Here is a 26,779-nt window from a genome sequence, read left to right as displayed (position 1 = left end):
CCATCAGTGTGCTGTATTCAGGAGACCCATCTCATGTGTAAAGACACACATGGGCTCAAAATAAAGGGATGGAGGAATATTTACCAATCAAATGGGAGAAAAAAAAAGCAGGGGTTGCAATCCTAGTCTCTGATAAAACAGGATTTAAACCAACAAAGATCAAAAAAGACAAAGAAGAGCATTACATAATGGTAAAGGGACCGATGCAACAAGAAGAGCTAACTATCCTAAATATATAAGCACCCAATACAGGAGCACCCAGTTTCATAAAGCATATTTTTAGAGACCTACAAAGAGACTTAGACTCTCACACAGTAATAGTGGGAGACTTTAAGACCCTGCTGTCCATATTAGACAGATCAATGAGACAGAAAATTAACAAGGGTATTCAGGACTTGAACTCAGCTCTGGACTGAGCAGACCTAATAGACATCTACAAAACTCTCCACCCCAAATCAACAGAATATACATTCTTCTCAGCACCACATCACACAATTCTAAAATTGACCACATAATTGGAAGCAAAACACTCCTTACCACATGCAAAAGAACAGAAATCATAACAAACAGTCTCTCAGACCACAGTGCAATCAAATTAGAACTCAGGATTAAGAAACTCACTCAAAACCGCACAACTAAATGAAAACTGAACAACCTGCTCCTGAATTACTACTGGGTAAATAACAAAATGAAGGTAGAAATAAATAAGTTCTTTGAAACCAGTGAAAACAGAGACACAACATACCAGAATCTCTGGGACACAGCTAAAGCAGTATTTAGAGGGAAATTTATAGCACTAAATGCCCACAGGAGAAAGTGAGAAGGATCTAAAATCAACACCCTAACATCACAATTAAAAGAACTGGAGAAGCAAGAGTGAATAAATTCAAAAGCTAGCAGAAGACAAGAAATAACCAAGATCAGAGCAGAACTGAAGGAGATAGACACATGAAAAACCCTTCAAAAAAAATCAATGAATCCAGGAGCTGGTTTTTTGAAAAGATCAACAAAATAGATAGACTGCTAGCCAGACTAACAAAGAAGAAAAGAGAGAAGAATCAAATAGGCACAATAAAAAATGATAAAGGGGATATCACCACTGATCCACAGAAATACAAACTACCATTAGAGAATACTATAAACACCTCTATGCAAATAAACTAGAAAGTCTAGAAGAAATGGACAAATTCCTGGACACATACACCCTCCCAAGACTAAACCAGGAAGAAGTCAAATCCCAGAATAGACCAATAACAAGTTCTGAAATTGAGGCAGTAATTAATAGCCTACCAACCAAAAAAAAAGCCCAGGACCAGATGGATTCACAGCCGAATTCTACTAGAGGTACAAAGAGGAGCTGGTACCATTCCTTCTGAAATGATTCCAAACAATAGAAAAAGATGGACTCCTCCCTAACTCATTTTATGAGGCCAGCATCATCCTGATACCAAAACCTAGCAGAGACACAACAAAACAAGAAAATTTCAGGCCAATATCCCTGACGAACATTGATGTGAAAATCCTCAATAAAATACTGGCAAATCGAATCCAGCAGCATATCAAAAAGCTTATCTACTGTGATCAAGTCAGCTTCATCCCTGAAATGCAAGGCTGGTTCAACATACACAAATCAATAAATGTAATCCATCACATAAATAGAACCAATGACAAAAACCACATAATTATCTCAATAGATGCAGAAAAGGTCTTTGATAAAATTCAACACCCCATCGTGCAAAAAACTCTCAGTAAACTAGGTATTGATGGAACGTATCTCAAAATAATCAGAGCTATTTATGACAAATCTACAGCCAATATCATACTGAATGGGCAAAAGCTGAAAGCATTCCCTTTGAAAACTGGCACAAGACAAGGATGCCCCTTCTCACCACTCCTATTCAACATAGTATTGGAAGTTCTGGCCAGGGCAATCAGGCAAGAGAAAGAAATAAAGCGTATTGAAATAGGAAGAGAGGAAGTCAAATTGTCTCTGTTGGCAGGTAACAGGATCGTATATTTGGAAAACCCCATCATCTCAGCCCAACATCTTTTTAAGCTGATAAGCAACTTCAGCAAAGTCTCAGGATACAAAATCAATGTGCAAAAATCACAAGTATTCCTCTACACCAGTAGACAAATAGCCAAATTATGAGTGCACTCCCATTCACAATTGCTACAAAGAGAATAAAATACCTAGGAATACAACTTACAAGAGATGTGAAAGACCTCTTCAAGGAGAACTACAAACCACTGCTCAAGGAAACAAGAGAGGACATGAACAAATGGAAAAACATTCCACGCTCATGGATAGAAAGAATCAATATCGTGAAAATGGCCATACTGCCCAAAGTAATTCCTGGATTCATTGCTATCCCCATCAAGCTACCATCAACTTTCTTCACAGAATTGGGAAAAACTACTTTAAATTTTATTTGGAACCAAAAAAGAGCCCGTAGAGCCAAGACCATCCTAAGCAAAAAGAACAAAGCTGGAGGCATCATGCGATCTGACTTCAAACTAGAGTACAAGGCTACAGTAACCAAAACAGCATGGTACTGTACCAAAACAGATATATAGACCAATGGAACAGAACAGAGGCCTCAGAAATAATGCTACACATCTACAACCATCTGATCTTTGACAAACCTGACAAAAATAAGCAATGGGGAAAGGATTTCCTATTTAATAAATTGTGTTGGGAAAACTGGCTAGCCATATACAGAAAACTGAAATTGGACCCCTTCCTTACACCTTATACAAAAATTTATTCAAGATGGATTAAAGACTTAAAGGCAAGACATAAAATCATAAAAACCCTAGAACAAAACCTAGGCAATACCACTCAGGACATAGGCATGGGCAAAGACTTCATGACTAAAATACCAAAAGCAATGGCAACAGAAGCCGAAATTGACAAATGGGATCTAACTAAACTAAAGAGCTTCTGCACAGCAAAAGAAACTTTCATCAGAGTGAACAGGCAACCTACAGAATGGGAGAAAATTTTTGCAATTTAGCCACCTGACAAAGGGCTAATACCCAGAATCTACAAGGAACGTAAACAAATTTACAAGAGAAAAACAAACAAACCCATCCAAAAGTGGGCAAAGGATATGAACAGACACTTCTCAGGAGAAGACATTTATGTGGCCAACAAACATATGAAAAAAAGCTCAACACCACTGGTCATTAGAGAAATCAAATCAAATCAAAACCACAATGAGAAATACCATCTCACGCCTGTTAGAATGGCAATCATTAAAAAGTCAGGAAATGACAGATGTTGGAGAGGATGTGGAGAAACAGGAATGCTTTCATATTGTTGGTAGAATTGTAAATTAGTTCAACCATTGTGGAAGACATTGTGGTGATTCCTCAAGGATCAAATACCATTTGACCCAGCAATCCCATTACTGGGTATGTACCCAAAGGATTATAAATCATTCTAGTATAAACACACATGCACACGTATGTTTATTGCAGTGCTGTTCACAAATAGCAAAGACTTGGAACCAACCCAAATGCCCATGAATGATAGACTGGATAAAAACAATGTGGCACATATACACCATGGAATACTATCCAGCCATAAAAAAGGATGAGCTCATGTCCTTTGCAGGGATATGGATGAAGCTGGAAACTATCATTCTCAGCAAACTAACACAAGAATAGAAAACCAAACCATGCATGTTCTCACTCATAAGTGGGAGTTGAACAATGAGAACACATGGACACAGGGAGGGGAACATCACACACCGGGGCCTGTCAGGCGGTAGGGGGGGTTAGGGGAGGGATAGCATTAGGAGAAATACCTAATGTAGATGATGGGTTGATGGGTGCAGCAAACCACCATGGCATGTGTATACCTCTGTAACAAACTTGCACGTTCTGCACATGTATCCCAGAACTTAAAGTATAATACACATACACACACACATATATATATGCTATAGAAAATACTTTGACATATACAATGGTTTGCTACTTTCATTATTCTCCACTATTCATTGTGTAGAGTGTATGTATTCATAATTGATAAATTCAAATGTGCGTAAATTTAAAATTTTTATGTAACTGGACTTATTTTCTATCTCCAGGCTCCGGTTCTAGTTAATATAAGAAACAATATTGTCACTTCTAGACAAACATGGCCAAATAAAATTTTGGATTAAAAAAAGAAATAATTAAATGCGACATAAAATATCTTCCCTTAACATGTAAGATACCTCCATGAAATTGTTCCTTGCTTTCCCAATTAAATGTGTTTTACAAAACTAACACTCACATTTAAAACTGAAAACATAAAGCAAAACACTATATAGACTGAATTTGAATTTACTGTAATGTTAGAAGTCCTTATTTCTCCCCTTTAAGAGAAATTAACATTTGAATATTTTAAACATTAAGGCCTTGAAAATCCTGACAGTGCATTAGGTGGTGGGGGGGGGGGGTGGGGGTGGGGTGAGCGTGGCATGTGAATAATAGTGGATAAAACGGCTGAAAATGTATTTAACATAGCTTATAGTTTTATTTCATTTTACATTACATTCCTCTTTGGGGAAAGAAAAATACAGTTTCCCTCAGCTAGAAAAAAATTCATTCCAACTCAGAAGATTCAAACTTCAAATTCAGATTTGGTTTCAAATAACACTGATTGAATACCTGCTGTATATCAGTGTCCTTGGGCTTTCACATATGTGACCTTTCTTAGTTGAACTCTCTTGCTTTTTTTTTTTTTTTTTCTGAGATGGAGTCTTGCTCTGTCATCCAGGCTGAAGTGCAGTGGCGCTATCTTGGCTCTGTAACCTCTGCCTTCAGGGTTCAAGCAATCCTCCTGCCTCAGCCTCTTGAGTAGCTGGAATTACAAGTGTACGCCACCATACCTGGCTAATTTTTGTATTTTTAGTGGAGACGGGGTTTCACCATGTTGGCCAGGCTGGTCTCGAACTCCTGACCTTGCGATCCACCCACATTGGCCTCCCAAAGTGCTGGGATTACAGGCGTGAGCCACCGTGCCGTGAGGATCAGCAAAGTGCACTCACGTTAAGTAAAAAATTTGTTCTATGTTTATGCTGATTATATGAAGGTCATCATAGCTTAGATACAATCAAAACCCATAGGAAACAACTTTATAATTCATTTTTCTCTTTTCTTACAAAAAAAGTAAATAGGTAAAATGGAAAATAGAAGACAACCTATCCTATCCTGGATGAGACATGCACATATTTACATTGAATTATAGACTTAAAATTTAAGTAGGAATATTTTTTTTTCTGAGAAACAAAGTCGCAAAAACCAAAACTTTCAAAATCACCAAGTCTTGAAAATAGACTATGAAGCAGAATTTCTGGATGGTGCTTAATGACATCAGGCAACATTTAAATGCCACCTAGTGAGGAACACTGAAATTGCAGCTGAATTAAAATGACCTTTCATTTGCCTGGACAACAAAAATTTTCCATGATTTTGCTTTTTTGAAACAATGATAAGAAATTATTTTGTAGGCAATAAGATACTAAGTGATATCAACAAACTGCATGAGATATTTCCAGAAGGAGAGGATTTTGTTCTCTGATCTAGTTTACGTGACATTTTCCCTCATGCTTGCTTTCTCTGAGCTGACTCTTCTTAAACTGACCTAGATGGTACCTTATTTCAATTGACTCAGAGTTCATTCAAAAATATGATATGGTGACATGGCTTCACTGACATGAAATCCAGGCACTCTCTCTACCCTTGTTCACATTCTTCCTTGTCCAAGGTTCCAGCGTGATTTTAGGATATCTTATGCCAACCCAGTGTGCCGTCACTTCTCAGAGATGTAGGGCCAACCAGCTATTCAACTACACTCCTATTCTTTTGCTTGACAGCCTCATGTGGCCAAATGATAGGTGAACAAAGCAATGCAAGCACTGCCCCCACGTCAACTCCATCATCAAATGAAAAGTGCATCTTGGTTTTGCTCAGGATCTTTGAAGAGAAAGGGACACAACAGGTACCACACACATAGGTAGCCAGCATTCATGGAACAGCCACCGTGGGCTGGGCTGCACCACACTGTCTTTCCATGTGTTATCTCTTTCTAGGGACTTGTTGAAAATTGGTAGGATTATCATATCATATGCTCTTGGAAACATCTGTTGACTATTTCTATACTTCACAGTAAAAAGTACAACACTGCAATGGCATAAAGGCAAAAAAAAAAAAAAAAAGCATTATAACCAGCAGAAATAATTGAGGCAGATACTTTGTAATGTCTCAGATGTGAAAAATGGTATCTGGATATTTAGCAAAAAATATTGACTCTGTCAAATGAACAAACCTGGAACAAGAAATAGCTTCAAAATGGAAATATAGAAATCATGCTAAACATTGCTTAAAAAATCAAATCCAAATTAAATATTGCCCCCACAGATATCACTAGAGCTTATTTCTTACAAACGCATCATTGAGCTAAATGTCAGGTCCTGTGTATAGGCGCCTTATCTAAGCTTTTTTGAGGTCATTATTCCTGTGTGTTCCTTCTTTTTAGCTAAATCAAACTCAAAAACAGAAGTGCTGTTTCAGTAACAACAAGGTTATAAGCCAATGAAGTAAAGTTAGTGGTTTTCCATTGTCTCAGGATTTGCTATCCAAGTTATTCATGTGTTCAGTGACCACAGGTAAGCAGATGTCACGTGCAACAGAAAATCAGGTTTTCAGCCATTGGGAAATACCAATGGGATAAGATTGCAGACAATGGCAGTCACTCTAGGAGTTTTCCCACTGGTGTGTTGAAGTTTCGTTCCACTTTCCACTCTACCAATCCAGCTTCAGATCAGCCTTACTCCATATGTATTTTCCTCCTCGCTTCAGAAACATCTTTTCATCAAATCCACTGAATTTTATAGCTTCTTCTACACCAACATCCAGGATGGACTTGGAAGGGTCCTTCCGTCCCTTTCTACAGTTCAGAAAGCGCATCTAGAAAATTCATAACAGAAACTGGTATATTTCCATCTGATGAATCCTGTAAAACTCAATCTAGACTATTAATCCCAAATAGCTTTTGATATTCGATATGAAAGTCATGTCAACAGATATGTTTTGAAATCTGTGGCTGATATTGAACCCCTTGGACCCCATCTCTCTACTCAACCAGCTCATGATTTGGTGGAAAAGGCTGGGCTAAGCACAGTAGACACCTAAGCACACAATAAACAGAATGATATATGCCCCGCATGGGCAGATGTAGTTCCACTGGGGGAAGGGGTAATCAGGAGAGGCTTCCCCCAAATGCTGACATCTGAATTATGTGTTGAGATTTTAAATTGGAGGGAATGGTATCATAAAAGCACAGAAGTGTGATATAGCATGATGTACTGGGGAAATGGAGGTAGATGGTGTTTCTGGAATAGTAACAATGTGCATGCTTCAGTGCATGCATGCATATACACAAATATTAATGAAGGCTTGTTTTGAGAAATGGAGAGAGGATGAAAAGAAAGGTGCTGCTGAGGCAGGCAGGTGCCAGATCAAGAAGAATCTTCCATGACCTGCGAAGGCTCTTTGTTTTGATCTTATTCCATCCATTTCCATTTGTTTTATTCTGTCCTATTCTACTCTGTAGGCCGAAATGATTTCTTCACACTCTTTATGACCTACACTGAGTGTTTCACAGGAGCTCAAGTAATACTTGTTGAGGCAAAATGTTATTTAATTGGTAAAAGCAAATTTTCGTTCAACGACGTGTTTTCCAAATACGCGGAGACCAGCGAGTTTGTTGAGGGATGCTGGTCAAAATCCCTAGTCAATCATAATAATTTCCACTCCAAAAATAAATTGTTTGAATTTTTCTCTCTACCTTGGACCCAGAAACTGAATATTTTCCTTATCACCTTTTCCCTGATGCTCTATTAAGAAAGCTTATATTGTTAAGAAATGAAATGAGTATAAACAATGATTGGTTAACTTGAAAATAACAAAATACCAGCTGGGCATGGGGGCCCACACCTGGTATCCCAGCATTTGGGGAGGCCCGAGAGTTGGAGACCAGCATGGGCAACATGGCAAAACCCAATCTCTACAAAAAATACATAAAAATCTAGCTGGGTGTGGTAGTGCACACCTGTAGTACCAGCTACTTGGGAGGCTGAGGCAGAAGGATCACCTGAGCCCAGGAGGCTGAGGCTGCAGTGAGCCAAGATTGTGCCATTGCCCTCTAGCATGGGTGACAGGAAACCCTATCTCAGAAAAAAAAGAAAAGAAAGAAAGAAAAGCAAACATCAAAAGTGACAGTAAGCATTTCTCCAAAAAACAAATCCAATTTAAATATCGAATTCAAGGTTGTTGGAGCTCATTTCTTTAAAATATGTCTTCAAATGGAATTATTTGTCCTTTGCTAGGAAGAGCGGCAAAGGTTATAGATCTAGAAAAAAAAAAGACAGGAAAGGGGAAAGTGATTTGTTTTTCAATTTTGAGAAGGGTAGGTTTCCCTCTTCCTTTGGAAGGCAGTGGGGGTAGGAATAATATCAGTGGTGTTTGGAGCAGAAACATAAGCCTCTCCTTACGAAAGCTAAGGTTTATCAATCAGAAGACAAGCTGGCTGTGCCTGGTTTGTCCAAGATAATGAGAAGAGTGATATGGCCTTCCTCCAAAGTAGGCTGGATGCCCTATCTCAGGAGAGCCTCCAGCCCAGGACTACATAACAGACGACTCTGTTGTGTGTGATAACGGGTTCAATGTGACATCCACGGATGCATAGCTATATGGCAGACAATATCACATGGTGCTCAGTGCAAACCAATGCTGGGACCTGGGTTCAAGCTTATTTTGTTCCAGTGTTTAGCTCCACATTTGACCCTGTGAAGTGAGGGCTCTGGCATAATCGTAATCACTGACCATCAAACTGTGAAGTGCTAATTAAGAAGGACAAATAGGTACTAGATAGTTATGCTCATGGAACTCAACTCTGGCATTGTTGCTAATTAATTAATTGTTAACTTTCTAACTCATTGGAAATACTCACGTATTCATCCAGAATAAGGTAGGAGTCTTTCATCTGCAAAGGAGAAGTTAATACAAATTTAATTTCAGGTGCATTTCTCAGTATGTGAGCTCAACTGTCCACCTGTAGTGTTTGCATTGTATTATTTTGGATCGAGCATTTCTCATTTCCCTTGAGTTGCCTTTGGCATGGCCCTCGCAAGACAAGGCTCTGTTTGTGTGCATTCGGTTTCCAACAGATCACAGCAGGCCTGGATTCTCTGCTCTTTGCTGAAAAGGTCAAACATCAGAACCTTCATCCTGAAGGCTTCCCTGACAGTGAACTCCAAGGCAATTTCCCCATCCCTTCACACTTTGGGAGAGCCCTTTTCCTCTTCACGTGATATTTCCAATGACTGTGTCTGCCATTTATCTAATTTCCTCCTTTTCAATTTATAAAGCAGAACTCTCTTGAATGCCATTTTTTGGAGCTAAAGGGTGGATTTACCTGAGGATTTTATTATTACCCTAACATCACTTATAAATAGTTATGACTTCTATAAGTATAGAGAAGCTGTACCTGCACTGTTGATGGCAAGGTATTCCTTCTATACCTATCCTTGTAGATAGGCGTCTGTAAAATGTTTTCTGTAAAGGGCCAGGTAGCAAATATTTTCTGCTTGGCAGGCCACACAGTCTGTCACAACTAATCAACTGTGCTTTGCAGCCCAAAATCCACCACAGACGATACATAAGAAAAATAGCTTGGCTGAGCTCCACTGAAATTTAATTTATGGACCCAGAAAACCAGCTTTTACATAATGTTCACAGGTCACAAATACAATTCTTGTTTTGATGTTTTCCCTCATTAAGTCTTAACTTGCAGCCTGTACTACAACAGGTGGCAGGCCAGACCCATCCCTGGGGCCAGCATTTGCCAACTCCTATGCATGGATAGGAGCAGACCTGCTACTGAATGTCTAGTGGGGTACCAGTAGCATCAGCATCATCTGGGAACTAGTTCAAGGTGCAGAGTGGTGGGCCCACCTCAGACCCACTGAGTAGAGGTCTGCCGCTTCACAAGATCCCAGGTGATTTGATGAAGCTCGAAACAAACTGGCTAAAAGGTTTGTGGGCTTTGGGGTCATCAAAATTCAGATTTTGCCCCGATACAAGTCAGGTAAATGAGTACCTACCACTCGGCCTCTTGATGTATACAATGGGGATGATAAAACGTGGCTCATGAAGCATTAGTGAAAATGGCAATGAGTCAAAGGGTTAACAGTCCCTCTTAAAAAGGAGGCACTCAACCAGACTTTCTTTGATGTCATATTAACTATTAAAATGGAGTTTTAAAAATCAAATAAAATAGTGCATAGAGGAAAACCTCCTCTATCCCCCTTCTCTTCTTTTTGATGGTCATCCTGTCCTCCATTCTGGGATTTTCTTATTCATGTTCACTTCAACATTACCTTTTAAACTTGAACCATTTACCTAGAGCCTCGGAAGTCTAAAGCATAAGGAATGAATGTCTGCTCTTTGAGCTCCTAGCATTACTTAAGCATATGGCGTAGAGATTTTCCTGTATGTGTATTTTTGGATGGCAGATGGAGAAGCTGTTTTTAAAATAATAAAACTAATACTTAAGTTACAAAATTTTAAAGTTCAAAAAGTTATAAAGGTGACTAAAACTACTTATAATTCCACTACTCCAAGATAACCAAAGGAATTATGTAGAGATACTTTTTTTTACACATTAGGATTAAACTTCAAATTAATTTTGCATACTGTTTTTTATCTGTACCTACTATTATACTATCAGAATTTCTCCTTGTCACTTAAAAATTTTTGGAATATGCTTGTTAGTCAGTGTAACATTTCATTCTGTGAACCTACAGATTTACTCATTCTCTGTATGCTGAATGACAGGCTATCTTTATTTTTTTGGTATTATTCTTTTATTTTTTTATTTTATTTTTATTTTTGAGACGGAGGCACGCTCTGTCGCCCAGGCTGGAGTGCAGTGGCGCGATCTCCACTCACTGCAAGCTCCGCCACCTGGGTTCATGCCATTCTCCAGCCTCAGCCTCTTGAGTAGCTGGGACTACAGGCGCCTGCAACCACGCCCAGGTATTTTTTTGTATTTTTAGTAGAGATGGGGTTTCACCGTGTTAGTAAGGATGGTCTCGATTTCCTGACCTCGTGATCCACCCGTCTCAGCCTCCCAAAGTGCTGGTATTACAGGCGTGAGCCACCGCGCCCGGCCGGTATTATTCTTAATACTGCAGTAACATATCCTTACATAAGTATTTCTCTACTTCTGTGAATATTTCTCATGTTTTAAGGTAGTTCTAAATTCAAATACGTGGCTATTATAAAGGTTATAAAGTTAGCAATTTGTTTTCTAGGAACGTTGCAATAATTTATACTCTTGCTAACGATATGAACTTGCCTCCCTTACTGCACCTTTATGCTTCACATTTTATTTTGTATTTCTTTGAATATAGACAATATCAAATGCTCTTAAAATGTTTATTCACCATTTGTTTTTTTTCTGTAAATTATCTACTTATGCCCATTGGATGTTTTGCTTTTTTGGTGTTAATAGATTCTTATTGATTTAAATAACTTTTTATATATAATACTTTATACAATACAGTATATCATGTTAACATATTTCACTTTTAATTTTATGATATGTGTGACATATTTTTAATTTTATGGATTCAATTATACTATCATAATTTTTTAAAAGTTTGTATCTTTCATTAATAAGGAAGTTCCTTATTAATGGATTTTTTTTTCTGTAGCTTCTGAGAACACATTTTTAGATACCTGGCTTCTAGTAATACCTGAAGCTCCAAAGTGTAGACATGCTTTGGCCAACCTTGTTTTATCTGTGTATGAAATTTGTGCTAATAGGATGGATCCAATTGTCATTACATTAGAAAACTAAACGGGAAACACTTCTTCTACATTCTGTGCAACATAACAAAATTATACATAGAGATTATTCAACTAAATAAAGTGATAATGTTGATATCAATAGAGTGGCATTCATTAGTTCTATGTTTAGGGGCTATGTCATGCATGTATGACACATAGGGACATTATACTTATATGAATCATACAGCAAGAATATCTACATGAATCTATATACAATTGTATCATCTGCAAAGTACCACTCTATCCATCGTGGATAGAGAAACTGAAGCTCTCTAAAGACCCCACAGCTGGGAGGTGGCAGAGCCAATGGCAGCCCTCAGCCCTATCTGCCCTGACATGGCACTCCTCCCATTTCTCACCACCGAACCCTCTAAAATAATAATGTGTGAGGTCCTTGGCTGAGAGACTTCCTTTTTGGGAATCAATCTGAATGTATGACGATAAAGAAAACAACTTTTGCTTTATACAACCTTCTGGTTAGATTCAGGCACCAAGCAGGACACTTCTTTGTGGCGCTCCAAGAATCTTTCAAATTCTTCATCACCAATAACAAATCTTTCTGCTTCTCTTAGAGCATCTTCTCCACAATTCTCACCCTCAATTAAGAGGCACTGGAACACCTGAAAGGCAATGGTAGTGTTTGCTTTGCAGAGAGCTTTCCATCCTGTTTTCCCCCAAACCTCACTCCCCCTTTTCAAGCTTCATCTCTTCTAAGCAAAGAGACTCTACGAGCTGAGGAACATTCTAGAAAGATATTACTTTGGGGAAATGAAAGCTAGCCCTGAAATTTAGGAATATGGTGTCAGAAGCACAAACATTCTTAAAATATAAACTTTCAAAAACTTGTCTAGATTATGTTTGATTGAGTCATAATATTTTCAGACAACAAAATAATGGGTACTTATTGAAAACATATAAACTATAAAAGAGCATAAAAATAAATCATGTTTAATCCCATAACCCAGAAAAGCACATTTTAAAAACATTGTTTTCTCTGCTGATTTTTAATATATTCTTATGAGGGCCTCTAGCATATGTCTGTTTTTCTTTTTTTTTTTTTTTTTTTTTTTGAGACGGAGTCTCGCTCTGTCGCCCAGGCTAGAGTGCAGTGGCGCAATCTCGGCTCACTGCAAGATCCGCCTCCTGGGTTCACGCCATTCTCCTGCCTCAGCCTCTCTGAGTAGCTGGGACTACAGGCGCCCGCCACCACACCCGGCTAATTTTCTTTGTATTTTTAGTAGAGATGGGGTTTCACCGTGGTTTCAATCTCCTGACCTCGTGATCCGCCCGCCTCGGCCTCCCAAAGTGCTGGGATTACAAGCGTGAGCCACCGCGCCTGGCCTCATGTGTCTGTTTTTCATGTAATACCTAAGAACAGTTTTTCAAAATCATTAATATTCTCTTTCAACAGTCTTTTAAGTAAACAAATGTGTGTGTATGAGTGTGGACAGTGTATTATTCTATACATACTACCATCATTTGAAAATAAAAGTCAGTCCTAGAAAAGGCAAGAAGTGAAGAGACTTGCCCAAGGTGACAAACGGTGACAGCCAACCCAACACAGAGCCAGGACAAACCCACATCTAAAGGGTTTCCATGGAAAGGATTATTCTACACAGAATTTCACTAATATCATCATCTGAACCAGTCAGATGCCACTGTAGTCAGATGAGAAGAAATTGTCAACACTTCAATGTTGCCTTTTTTGCTCACTCTTTATTTTTCCTCTTCTTTTTTGCTCCTCAGTCTTTTGATATCTGCCTCCACTGGCCCCTGGTCATAGGATAATTTTGCTATTTGCTTTCATGGTATCTTCCTTAATAGACTGTGAGCATCTTGGGAGGGGTTGTCACCCATCCCCATGCCCTATCCAGGCTCAGGGTAAGGAGAGGCCTGGCAGGGAGGGAATGCCCTTCCATGTAGGTTTGAATCATGAGCAGACTTGACTATCAAAGAAGACATACATCATGGGCATTTTTTTCCACGGACTTTGACTCCAGAATCAGCCAGCTAGACTGGAAGGGCTTCTGCAGGAGAAAAGCAAGCTGTAGGAGCTGGAAGGGGAACAATATTGAGGGTGTGGGACTGGGCATGGGGGAGTAGAAGTAGCCCTCTCCTCCCATGCTGCTGGAGCAAGCCTACAGGTCACAACAAAGCCTCCCAGTGAGCAATCGCATGCCCAGTGCTGTTGTCCCGGGGACACGGCTGGTGACACCTTCCAGCCCACAGCCTCACAGTGGAGGAGGCAGCCTCAGGAAACTAGGTTCTGAGTGCAATGTACGATTGGACTAAGAACAGGCACCTGATCCACAAGCATCAATTTACATCAATTGGAAGCCTGCATACATCAATAATCTGGTTTTCCAAACAGGCAGAAACTAGCCTTCTACCAAAAGAGGATCTTGATGGCAAATCTACAGTGAATCAGATGAATGGGAGCCAGTGTAGGAGTCAAAATATCTGAGAGAAAGGCCACGAGATAGGAGAAAACCAAGCTGTGGGGAAAAAATACTTACACATCTGAAAAAAGGACACCAAAAGAGAACAGTGAGGAAGACAGTAACAGGAAACACAGGGAAGAGGAGAGAGGTGGGGCAGGAGAGGGGCAGGCAGGAAAGTCAACATGTCTAAGGCAGCTTAGCCCTCCAGCTGGAGCCTCTGCCTTCCTGGTGGATTGCGTCCCTGTTTTTCCTATCAGACCTCCCTCTTTAGCTTTTCTCCAGTTCCTTCTAGACCTGGGAATGTGGCTGATAATCATGTCCTGATATATGTAACCAAAAGTTCAAGTTCAACATACCTATTAAAAATTTTTGAAAGTAGCATCTCCAGCTTCCCCTAACCCATTTCCACATATTACAGGACAGCTTCAGGAAAATGATAGAATATCCCTTTCCCTCCTCCCTAATTCTATTTGGAATGCTGACATGGGATTTAAAAAAATAGCCAAGGCAGCTTTGAAGGAAAAGCTGTTCTTTGTGCGGGCAAGCCTTCTAGTCTGGATGTGCCTTTCTTCTTCAGGTCTTTGCCACCTACGAAAATTCTTTCCATTTTTCAGAGCATAGACAAATGCTTCCTCCTACATGAAGCCTTCCACTTAAGCTCAGTCTGTTTTGCCATTTCACGGTATGGTGGCACACATAGCTTTCTATCCTGTGACTTTTCCCACATCTCTTTTTGTGTGTTTGTGCTAGCACTGAGCTCTGCATCTTATCTTTCATTTCACTGGGACTGCTTGTTAGAAATATATGTTTGTGCAAGCCCTCCCTGCTATGCTTGCTTTCACCACAGGCCCTGTTTCAGGGCAGCAGATATGAGGCCCAAGAAGCTGCTTCTTAAGCAGCCTCCTGATTTGATTCTGATGAGCAGTCAAAGGTAGAAAACTGGGATTTCAGTCATGCGTGTCTGCATGGAGTGGGAGCTGCATATGTGGAGCTGGCTCGCATGTGTATGGACTTTAGGCTTTTAGTAGCTGGTAGTGGGGCCAGCCCTAAAGCATGAATCTGGGAATAAAGGTCCCATTTTGCTACAACTTGGGGATGACTTTACCCCTAATGTCTTCCAGAAATTCACTGCATCAGAATTTATGAGGAACCGGTATCTGTCCATCCATAAGCCAAGAGTTTTAAAAATAAATTTAGACTTTCTATGAACATATTCTTCCAAACATTTCCTAGCACTGAGCATATTTTTTGATGTTTATCCTCACAATATTTCCAAAGGAAATCATTTCAAGTTTTCAGAAAAGGGAAGTAAGGCAAAGGAAAGTATAGTTTTAATCTAACAGAGCTGAAAGACCAAGAACCTGACTTCTGGACTGCCTTAAGAAGTCCAGAGTTCTCTTGTACCAGTATTGTTTTCAGTTTAATTGAAAAAAGTCATTCGTGAATGTTTTCTTGAAGAAAATCAGCAAAAGCGACCTTGTGTACTTACTTTCCAGCGGACAGGGTTTAGTGCTTTGATCTGCTCCGTCATGTCCTCTTCCACGTTGAAACGATTAATGACAGAATTTATCTTGAAAGCGACTCTATAATCCCTACACCACGTCCTCAGCTTTTGAAGGTTTTCTACGTGGTTCTTCTTTCCTTGGCCACGGCCAATAAGGACATTGACTTCCTCATCAAAGCTGTCACAGGAGATAGCGAGAATGTCCAAATACTCACCTGATGGAAAATGATCATCTTTAAACTTTTCTATCCAAGGACCGAGCCCCTCGGGCTATTTAGATCTCTTGTGATAAAATATATCTTGTTCACATTTTTAAAAAGACACTTTTCCTTATACCCACAAAATTCACTCAGATATGAATTATACTTTCTTCTTGTGTCAAACTTGAAAAACTAAATATATATGTAAAATAATGATGCAAATACTTAGTTGATTATTTGAAAACTCTGCACATGTATGTGAGCACTTACTGATATATTTAAATGAGGTTTTTCATTTATTCCTGCATACAAATTATGTAATTTTTGAGGCAGGTAGATCTATTTGGATGCCTCTAGACTTATTTATGAACAATTATAAATTTACTTCTTTTTCTTTCCATCACACAGATAAAATTGCTCTGTTGAAGATCCCTAGTATTTTTGCTAAGTTCATCAGCTTCTTCCGGACATCTTCTTGACAGCTGGCTCATCAACTAAACATTTAGAGACATTCTATGTGATGTCAGAGACAACTGTGTTAGATGCCACGAAAACCAAGAGAAAGGGAAGCCTGGTGTGGGAATAAAGTGTAAACAGACCCCTCCTTGCAACATGGTATGTGAAGAACTGTGATAGTGTGTCGTTTTGGGAGCACAGAAAGTGTTCACAATTACCTTCGCTTTGGTTTCTGTCACACTAGTTTCTACTCCACCTCTCTTATCATCCCTCCAATTTCCTCTGCTCCTTCATGGTATCCACCTACCTCTTAAGTACAGGTATTCTCAATGGCTGACTCACTCCTTGCAGTTGATTAAGTCTGAGTTTTCCTAGTTTTGTGACTTTTTAAGAGTTGACTCTTTTTCTTAAAATTACTTTCAAATTATAGAAGCTGGAGATTCCAAAAACTCTTTAAGCAACTATCCTCTAATATTATAAAAAGTCATTTTAACTCCTGTTTTGGGCTAGTTTTATTTTATCTGTAAGTAACATATGCCCTCAAAACATCTAGCATAAACTGGAGCCAGAAGAAGGCAACTGTCCATGATTTAAAACAACTCAAAACGTTCTAAAAATTGATCTCAAATAAATTCCTAACGGCATATCACATTGTGAAAAGGCAAGTAACTGAGCACCTGACCTCCAAACAGACCAGAAATTAAGTTCAAAACCAAAAACATAGAGACTTATCAGTTATACTAAAGACAGACCTAGTTGATTTCCAAGTCATCCGAGGATCTGTAAGTCAATTGCTATATTCTGCCCCCTTTCCAACTTTTGCTATATGTCCATGATAACTATCCTTCTGTCCTCAGCTTTTCCTTGCCAAAGCTCTTGGGAAGAAAGATTTAATGGAGCAGGTCTGTTTGCTCAGTCGCTACATCTTTCCAGGAAAACCTGGAACTGTGGTGGAATCTTGGCCAATCCTTGCATATATGGTGACTACAATATTCTATATATCATTGGTGAGATGTATAAACCTGGAGCAATGGGGCATGTTGAATCAACTTGTCAAGACTTCTCAGGATTAACAAAATCCACGATTTCCTTGGTTGCATTGTTGGGGTCCTGAGTTTCAGTTCCAATAGCTGGTTACATAGCAGCATGTGCATAAATGACTAGCCCTGTATAAAGCCTCAGACCCTAAGAATCAAATGGACCTTCCTGTGCAAAGACATTCCAAATATGTCCCTATAGTTCACTGCTAGAGAGAAAGTACAACCTGTGAGGCCTGGGATGGAGAAGGACTCAGAGCCTGTGTCTGGACTCTCTGGACTCTGGTGATATGTATGTCTTTACCCTGCTGTTTCTGTTCTGCATCCTTTACTCTAATAAACCCTAGCCATTAGTATAGCTGGCTATTGAGTGTTGGAAGTCCTTCTAGCAAATTACCAAACTTGTAGAGGTTGTGGGGCTCTGAAACAGCTCTGTTCATCCACTCAAGCGCATAGACCCATCCCTGACCCATTAAGCCAGAGGTGGAAAATTAGCAGCTTATGGGCCAGATAGGCATCTATATACATTTGTTCCTCACAATGCCTAAAAATATTTCTAATTATTTGCAAATATTTATAATTGCAAATTTTTGATCTATGTTTAATAATTTGAGGATCATCCAAATTCTCTTGCTGCACAAAAATCAAGGAAACCTCCTAGCTGGCTCTCCACTCATGCACTATAGGAATAGGGCGCAATGCTTCCTGTTCTCCACAGTCTTCATGCTTTCCTATTGTCTCCATGCTGCTGACAGTGTCTTTTCTTATATGCTTCTAAATTCACTAATTTATCCCACTTTCTTCCACAAGCCTGAGAGATTTGACCTGGGCACGCAGTACTGTCCCTACTCTGCACACCACGAGGACGTCCTGGATGGCTGATCTTGGAGGAAGGGCATTGGCTGGGTACCCACCCAGAAAACCCCTCCAGTTAGTCTCCATCACACTGCTTCCTCAGTTTCATTTTTCTCTCTCTGAGTATGGTTCCCAAAGTTCACTTTTGAACCTCTGACCCCCTGTGTGACAAAGTGCCTCCCTTCACTGCCGTTTTGGTTTTACATACTTGTAGGCCCTTCCTAATTCACCTGCACCTGACACCTTGACTCTTCCTACCTGCTTAACCCTTATCAGATGGACCCTCCAACCCACATCCACAGCGCCCCTCCTCCACAGTCCATGTCCGCACCATCACAGATGGGGTATCAGAGATGTCTCAGCAACATCCTCAAAAGATTATAAATGCAGCTTCTCTTTGAAAGACTTCAAGGCTCCAACAGCTCATAGAAACAAGAACAGAGAATTCTACTGTAACAGGTTATACCTGTTTCCCAACATGACAGTCCGTATAAGAAGAGCTAATGTTTTCCAAGCTCTTGCTAAGTTTTAAGAACTGCTATATGGACATGACATCTGCAGAAAACTGAACTGCGAGGAATCTCAGCAGCCTTAGAATTCAGCGGTTCTTAATCCTGGCTACACGGTGGAATCCCTTGGAGCCCTCCACATTGGCCAATCCACACACCACGAGGTTCTGATACAATTAGTCATGGATCCAGTCCAGTCCCAACAGAGATATTTTATTACAACGCTGTCAAATGTGTTAATTTTCCTACCTAGTGTCTAAACTAAGGCCATAGATCTTGCATTTGCTAAATTGCAATGTACAAGATAGTCATCTCAGTAAAAGGTCTATTATCTAACTTGCCAAACTTGTTTACTGAGAGCCCTAAGGAACTAAAACTGCCATAACGCCGTGCACAGCTTGAAAAGCAATTAGAGTAAGCAAGATTAGTTTTTCCTCCCTTCCAGTTCCTCAGCAGGTCTGGCTGAAGGCCCAGGATGAAAGGAAATATAAGAACTAACAATAACAGTAGCAATAAGGAGATTCCCATCCCATGGAGCGCACCATAATTCTGGAACCACCTCTCCCGGATCAGGCTTCCGTTGCTCACGATGCTCACGCTGGGCAATTGCAGCTCTGCCTTGCAAAACTTCACCAACTTGCCCAGGTATTCTCCCCGGTCGTGAAGAAATGGCTCTCCACCTGAAAAGTTGATCTTCTCCATACCTGTGCAAGGTGATACATGAATTTTACAACTTCACAAATACACATTATTATTTTAATAGCAAAAGTAGTATTTTCTCAATGTAAAAAAAAAGAAAACTTTCTCATTAATTTCCCCTCCCCTAACCCTAGTTCCCAACACCAATCCCACCCAATGGGAATAGTATGTGTTTAATTCGGGATCTAAACAGGGATGCAGGGAACTGGTTACGCAGATGAATAGAATTGCTCAGACACCAAAGGGTACAATAAGGCAGCACCAGGATTTGCAAAGCAGAAAGCCACATCCCCGCCATGTGGCGTGACTGTCCACGGGCCAGCTGCCAGCCTGGGAATGACACTCCTCCTCACTCTGTGTTTCCCGTCCCTACTCCTTGTCCTGGATTCTGCATCGCCCTCTCTCTTAGGCAACTCCCTTATTTTGGAGAATCCCTTTACAAGCTTCCTGAAAAAAATGTAAAGCAGGAATTAAAGTGATGACTCGTATGCCTCAAAATGGATTGGTGATCAATTGTTTGTCCAGGTATCACATTCTAGGTAAAGTCGTTTTCACGCAGTTTTAAATGCTGTTGTTCAGAGGCCTGATAACACCCTCATTTGTACTCCTTTGTAAGTGCATGGCTTTTTCCCTCTCCAGAAGCTTTCTTCCTAATGTTTTGAAATTTCAAGACAGGGTGTCCTAGGAATCTCTCTCTATTCACTGTCTGGCCACCTGGAAGGCCTCAATCTCAAATCATAGCTCTTTATGTTATAAAGAAAAATCTTCTTTTATTATTTGCTTATTCGCACCTTGTCTCAATTTTTACTTTTTCATCTTTCTGGAACTTCTATTACTGGAATATTGGAGTTTCTAAATTTAACCACTATTTTCTTATCATCTTCCTTCCTATGTCTACCCTGAGTTTTTGGTCTCATTTTGGTAAGACTTTACCATTTCGTCTTTCCATTAAGATTTTAATTTTAGAAACCCCATTTTTAGTTCCCCAGATGCTTCCATATTCTGACTATTCCTTTCCGGGCATTCTATTCTTGTTTCATATATGCAATTCTTTCTCTTATCTCTCTGCAATTACTAGTTATAGATTTTTTTGGAAGTTTTCTTCTTCCTACCTCCTCTCTGTGTATTTGTTTTGGTGTCTGCCTCTTCTTTTGATGTTTTTATTTGTTCATTCAAATTTCAGTGTGGCACAAAATAGCAGAATGGAATTTCTGTGATGAAGGGAGGGGCTGGTCCAAAGGAGGGTTTCACTACAGAGAGACAGAGAGGTAAACTGGTTTATTCATAGGAAAACCTCCTATTGCCAATATCCTTGGTCTTTACTCTGGGGTCATTTTGTTTTCTCAGAGAAGAACATCTGTCTCTTGCATGTGTTACACACCTGCCTGCCTGCATTTTAGGAGGATGGGGTCTATGCGTTACACACCCGCCTGCCTGCATTGCAGGAGGGTGGGGTCTATGCGTTACACACCTACCTGCCTACGTTCTAGAAGGATGGGCCTGTGTGTCCTACACCTGCCTGCCTGCATTCTAGGAGAATGAACCTGTGCAAATCTCTTTCTTGTCTCTCTTAATCTGTATCTGGCCTCACCATACATCACCCACGGTAATATGGTAAAAGCTTTCAACCCTTAAATAACCCATGGGGAAGGAATTATTATCTGGTTTTTAGTGCAAGAATTGAAGCCAAGAAAGGTTAAACAACTTGCTGAAGATCATAAGGTTAGAGAAAAGTAGAGCTAGGGTACAGGCCTAGACTCCAAAGCCTAAAGTCTTTATAACTAGAGAAGCCTCCAGGCTGGTGTGCCTGGAACAGTTTTGGTTTATGGTAGACGAAACAATATCTGTGAGTGAGTTTTAGTGCCCCCTTTAACTCTTAGATGTCTCTACGATTGGACAGTGAGGCATTATATCACCTCCCTATTTATAATCCATCATGCTGGGAGGCAGTTTGAGTGACACTCATTATAACCCGAAAACAAAACAAAACATAATTACCTAAGAAGTGTGGTGATATAGCGGCAGATAAACTGGAGAAAGTAAGACAGAGTCCTGGCCAGTGGCACAGAACTGCTAACAATTTTGAGGAGTATATTTAAAAGGGATGGAAGAATAACAAAAGGGAAGGAATAGAATTTAGAGGCATAATTAAGATCTTAGACAAGCAGTAATTTATTTACAATGGTGTTAACATACACGAGTGATCATATTACAGCCCAGATCTAATGCTCATTATTTTTAATTCTATTCAGTCTGAGTAGAATTTCAAAACAGTTTAAAAGCCAGGAAAGTAAATAATATATTTTAGAAGCATCTTTAGCCAGAATGGTAAATTTTAATTTTAAATATAATATATAAAATATATATTAAAATTTAAATTTCAATGTGAATTTAAACCTTTAATTACCACTGACAGAGCAGGAACACCATCATCTCAGACAAACACCACCACTTTAAGTTCCAGCTCCCTTTCTAGCCTCATGCATTTCAAGGAAATCACTTCTCTTCTAACTACAAGCAGCCAGAAAGAGCAGACAGTAGAACACAGACAAGACAGCTTGAGCACAGAGGGAGGTTGAGGGGAAGTCTCATAGGTAACTGCCAAACTTCACTCTCATACAATGGGTCCCAGTAAAACAGTGGGCCTTAATAAGCACATTAGTTTTTCTTCAGTGTTCTAAGATAGGGAAGCTAAAAGCAGATTCAGGGTGGGTATGCCTGCAGCTGCAGGAAGACGTATAGGAACAGACACACAACTCTCCCTCCCAGATAAGCACAACAAAGAGAAACAGAAGCAGTCCAAGTCTCTAATATAAACTCTCCCACCCTAAATCCTTAAAACTCTTAGTCTGTAAGAGAGTGGGCTCTGACTTAACTCAGCCAGAAGCCCCTCTCAGGTTTGTTTTCTCTAAAATAAACCTGTCCTTGACTGTGGAGCCACCTTTTGTGTTTCTTTCCTCTTTCTTTAATTCTTACAACCAAAAAAACAGTTTTCCTCCATTATCTAGAAATCTGTGTAATCTGGTGCATGTATGCTATGCTTTCATTAAAAAGTTAAACAGGCCGGGCGCAATGGCTCACACTTGTAATCCCAGCACTTTGGGAGGCTGAGGCGGGCAGATCACGAGGTCAGGAGATCGAGACCACAGTGAAACCCCGTCTCTACTAAAAATACAAAAAATTAGCCAGGCGTGGTGGCGGGCACCTGTAGTCCCAGCTACTCGGAGGCTGAGGCAGGAGAATGGTGTGAACCTGGGAGGTGGAGCTTGCAGTGAGCCGAGATTGCGCCACTGCACTCCAGCCTGGGTGACAGAGCAAGACTCCATCTCAAAAAAAAAAAAAAAAAAAAGAAAAGTTAAACAAGGAGGGAAAGAAGGTAGAGATGTTGCTGAAGTTACTAGTTGAGAAGGTACTCTACGAAAGACAGGAGGACAAGGACGGAAGGAAGAACAGATCTGGAGTGGAAGATGTTAAATTTGAAGGTAACATGCTGAGTTCTCTCCAAGATGCTGCCAGTTACTAGCATGGTGATGCCCAGTAAGCGTTCTTGAGAACTAAGTCCTTGACATATTTGTTAAAAAAATTTTAAGGTTTCCTATTAAAAGAATATCCACCATAATCAAGTGGGCTTCATCCCTGGGATGCAAGGCTGGTTCAACATATGCAAATCAATAAATGTAATCCAGCATATAAACAGAACCAAAGACAAAAACCACACAATTATCTCAATAGATGCAGAAAAGGCCTTTGACAAAATTCAACAACCCTTCATGCTAAAAACTCTCAATAAATTAGGTGTTGATGGGACATATCTCAAAATAATAAGAGCTCTCTATGACAAACCCACAGCCAGTATCATACTGAATGGGCAAAAACTGGAAGCATTCCCTTTGAAAACTGGCACAAGACAGGGATGCCCTCCCTCACCACTCCTATTCAACATAGTGTTGGAAGTTCTGGCCAGGGCAATCAGGCAGGAGAAGGAAATAAAGGGTATTCAATTAGGAAAAGAGGAAGTCAAACTGTCCTTGTTTGCAGATGACATGATTGTATATCTAGAAAACCCCATCGTCTCAGCCCAAAATCTCCTTAAGCTGATTAGCAACTTCAGCAAAGTCTCAGGATACAAAATCAATGTACAAAAATCACAAGCATTCTTGTACGCCAATCACAGACAAACAGAGAGCCAAAACATGAGTGAACTCTCATTCACAATTGCTTCAAAGAGAATAAAATACCTAGGAATCCAACTTACAAGGGATGTGAAGGACCTCTTCAAGGAGAACTACAAACCACTGCTCAATGAAATAAAAGAGGATACAAACAAATGGAAGAACATTCCATGCTCATGGGTCGGAAGAATCAACATCGTGAAAATGGCCATACTGCCCAAGGTAATTTAGAGATTCAATGCCATCCCCATCAAGCTACCAATGGCTTTCTTCACAGAATTGGAAAAAACTAAAGTTCATATGGAACCAAAAAAGAGCCCACATAGCCAAGTCAATCCTAAACCAAAAGAACAAAGCTGGAGGCATCACGCTACCTGACTTCAAACTATACTACAAGGCTACAGTAACCAAAACAGCATGGTACTGGTACCACAACAGAGACATAGATCAATGGAACAGAACAGAGCCCTCAGAAGTAATGCCGCATATCTACAACTATCTGATCTTTGACAAACCTGACAAAAACAAGCAATGAGGAAAGGATTCCCTATTTAATAAATGGTGCTGGGAAAACTGGCTAGCCATATGTAGAAAGCTGAAACTGGATCCCTTCCTTACACCTTATACAAAAATTAATGCAAGATGGATTAAAGACTTAAATGTTAGACCTAAAACCATAAAAACCCTAGAAGAAAACCTAGGCAACACCATTCAGGACATAGGTGTGGGCAAGGACTTCATGTCTAAAACACCAAAAGCAATGGCAACAAAAGCCAAAATTGACAAATGGGATCTAATTAAACTAAAGAGCTTCTGCACAGCAAAAGCAACCACCATCAGAGTGAACAGGCAACCTACAGAATGGGAGAAAATTTTTGCAACCTACTCATCTGACAAAGGGCTAATATCCAAAATCTACAATGAACTCCAACAAATTTACAAGAAAAAAACAAACAACCCCATCAAAAAGTGGGCGAAGGACATGAGCAGATACTTCTCAAAAGAAGACATTTATGCAGCCAAAAAACACATGAAAAAATGCTCATCATCACTGGCCATCAGAGAAATGCAAATCAAAACCACAATGAGATACCATCTCACACCAGTTAGAATGGCCATCATTAAAAAGTCAAGAAACAACAGGTGCTGGAGAGGATGTGGAGAAATAGGAAGACTTTTATACTGTTGGTGGGACTGTAAACTAGTTCAACCATTGCGGAAGTCAGTGTGGCAATTCCTCAGGGATCTAGAACTAGAAATACCATTTGACCCAGCCATCCCATTACTGGGTATATACCCAAAGGACTATAAATCATGCTGCTATAAAGACACACGCATGCATATGTTTATTGCGGCACTATTCACAATAGCAAAGAGTTGGAACCAACCCAAATGTCCAACAACGATAGACTGGATTAAGAAAATGTGGCATATATACACCATGGAATACTATGCAGCATAAAAAATGATCAGTTCATGTCCTTTGTAGGGACATGGATGAAACTGGAAACCATCATTCTCAGTAAACTATTGCAAGGACAAAAAACCAAACACTGCATCTTCTCACTCATAGGTGGGAATTGAACAATGAGAACTCATGGACACAGGAAGGGGAACATCACACTCCGGGGACTGTTGTGGGGTGGGGGGACGGGGGAGGGACAGCATTAGGAGATATACCTAATGCTAAATGACGAGTTAATGGGTGCAGCAAAAAAACACGGCACATGGATACATATGTAACAAACCTGCACATTGTGCACATGTACCCTAAAACCTAAAGTATAATAATAATAAAAAATAAATAAATAAATAAACAATAAAAAAATAAAAGAATATACACAAACTCAAATAAAAGATTTAACTACTGCTGTTTTTATGCCAAAGTTTTTATTTTTGTTTCCAACTTTCCTAATTATTAACAACGGTTTCTGGAAAACCCAAATTCATTAGTGTTGTGGGCAAACTCAGAAAGTAGTACAAACTTCCCAAACCGCCTCTTTCCAAACACCGAGTATTACAGGGACCTGCCCTTTGCATAGACCCCTTCTTGCTTCCAAGTGGCAGGAGGGACAGGTTTGCTCCACAAATCCCCTGTTCCAGCCCAATTCTGTGATTTAGGAAGGACTAGATGCCCACTCCAAAATTCACTGAATTATTTTCTCATAGGACAACATGCTCACCGTGCAATGGTAAATGGTGACCTCAAGTTTTGGAGAAGCTTTCCAGCTTGTGTGTGTCCCCAGCCCCTTCTCACCTTATCCCACTGCCCAATGGTTGAGAATCCTGATTTCTGTCTGGGACCATGGACTCACCAGCTTCCTTAAGCAAAAGCAATCCTCTCTTTGCTTCCTCAAGGGGCAGCACAAAGGATGTTTTGGCTGTGTGGAAACAGAAGCCGCATTTGTAGTTGCACTGGCGAGTGAAGTGATAGTTGACGCTGGTTGGGATGGTGGGCAGAGGAGGGTCCTCTTCCTCTTCTTTGGTCTCATCTGGCTCTCTCAGAACCAGCTGCTGCTTTGTCCTCTTGGTAGCTAGCAGCCAGAAGGTTGCCCTCAGCCAGCAGAACAGCAGGACCAGGCTCCTCCACAGAGAGCTCAGAGGTTGCCTGAACACACTCAGGAGCTTCCCAGGAAAAGCAGCAGGTGTGAGCACCCACATTGTGGCAGATGCCTGGAGCAGAGCAGTCCCTGTATGCCAGGGACTCTCTTTATATAGGGGTGGAAATCAGCAGTCTCTGAGCAACCTGTCATCAAGGAGCAGGACACACCTTCTTTGACTAACACTCAGCTGAGTTAGTTTCGATTTTTCCACATAAGAAACTGAAAGTTGAAACAGGGCCAAGACTGAAGACTAGAGATCGGGGCAAGCATTCCTGGTTTCTCTACTTATGGCTGCCTCAGTCCACTTGTATTATAACAGTCTCTCTAGCTTGATGTAGTTACAGATGAGGATAGCAGTCTCCATCAATATCTAGCTCTCTGTCTGATAGAGAT

General features: G+C 40.2%; 1 protein-coding gene across 1 annotated transcript; it reads right to left on the bottom strand.

The window, feature by feature from the left end:
* Positions 1-4,504: 4,504 nt before the first annotated feature.
* On the bottom strand, positions 4,505-26,553 carry RSAD2 (radical S-adenosyl methionine domain containing 2). Its single transcript, XM_003276541.3, has 6 exons — positions 26,099-26,553; positions 19,455-19,616; positions 15,841-16,070; positions 12,381-12,530; positions 9,008-9,040; positions 4,505-6,963 (listed from the first exon to the last, which is right to left on the bottom strand). Exons 1-6 carry the CDS (start codon positions 26,442-26,444, stop codon positions 6,799-6,801), a joined length of 1,086 nt encoding a protein of 361 aa, XP_003276589.1. The 5' UTR covers positions 26,445-26,553; the 3' UTR covers positions 4,505-6,798.
* Positions 26,554-26,779: the final 226 nt, after the last annotated feature.

This window comes from Nomascus leucogenys, chromosome 19 (genome assembly GCF_006542625.1).
Source record: "Nomascus leucogenys isolate Asia chromosome 19, Asia_NLE_v1, whole genome shotgun sequence".
Classification (NCBI taxonomy): Eukaryota; Metazoa; Chordata; class Mammalia; order Primates; family Hylobatidae; genus Nomascus; species Nomascus leucogenys.
This window is presented reverse-complemented; position numbering and strand designations above follow the sequence as displayed.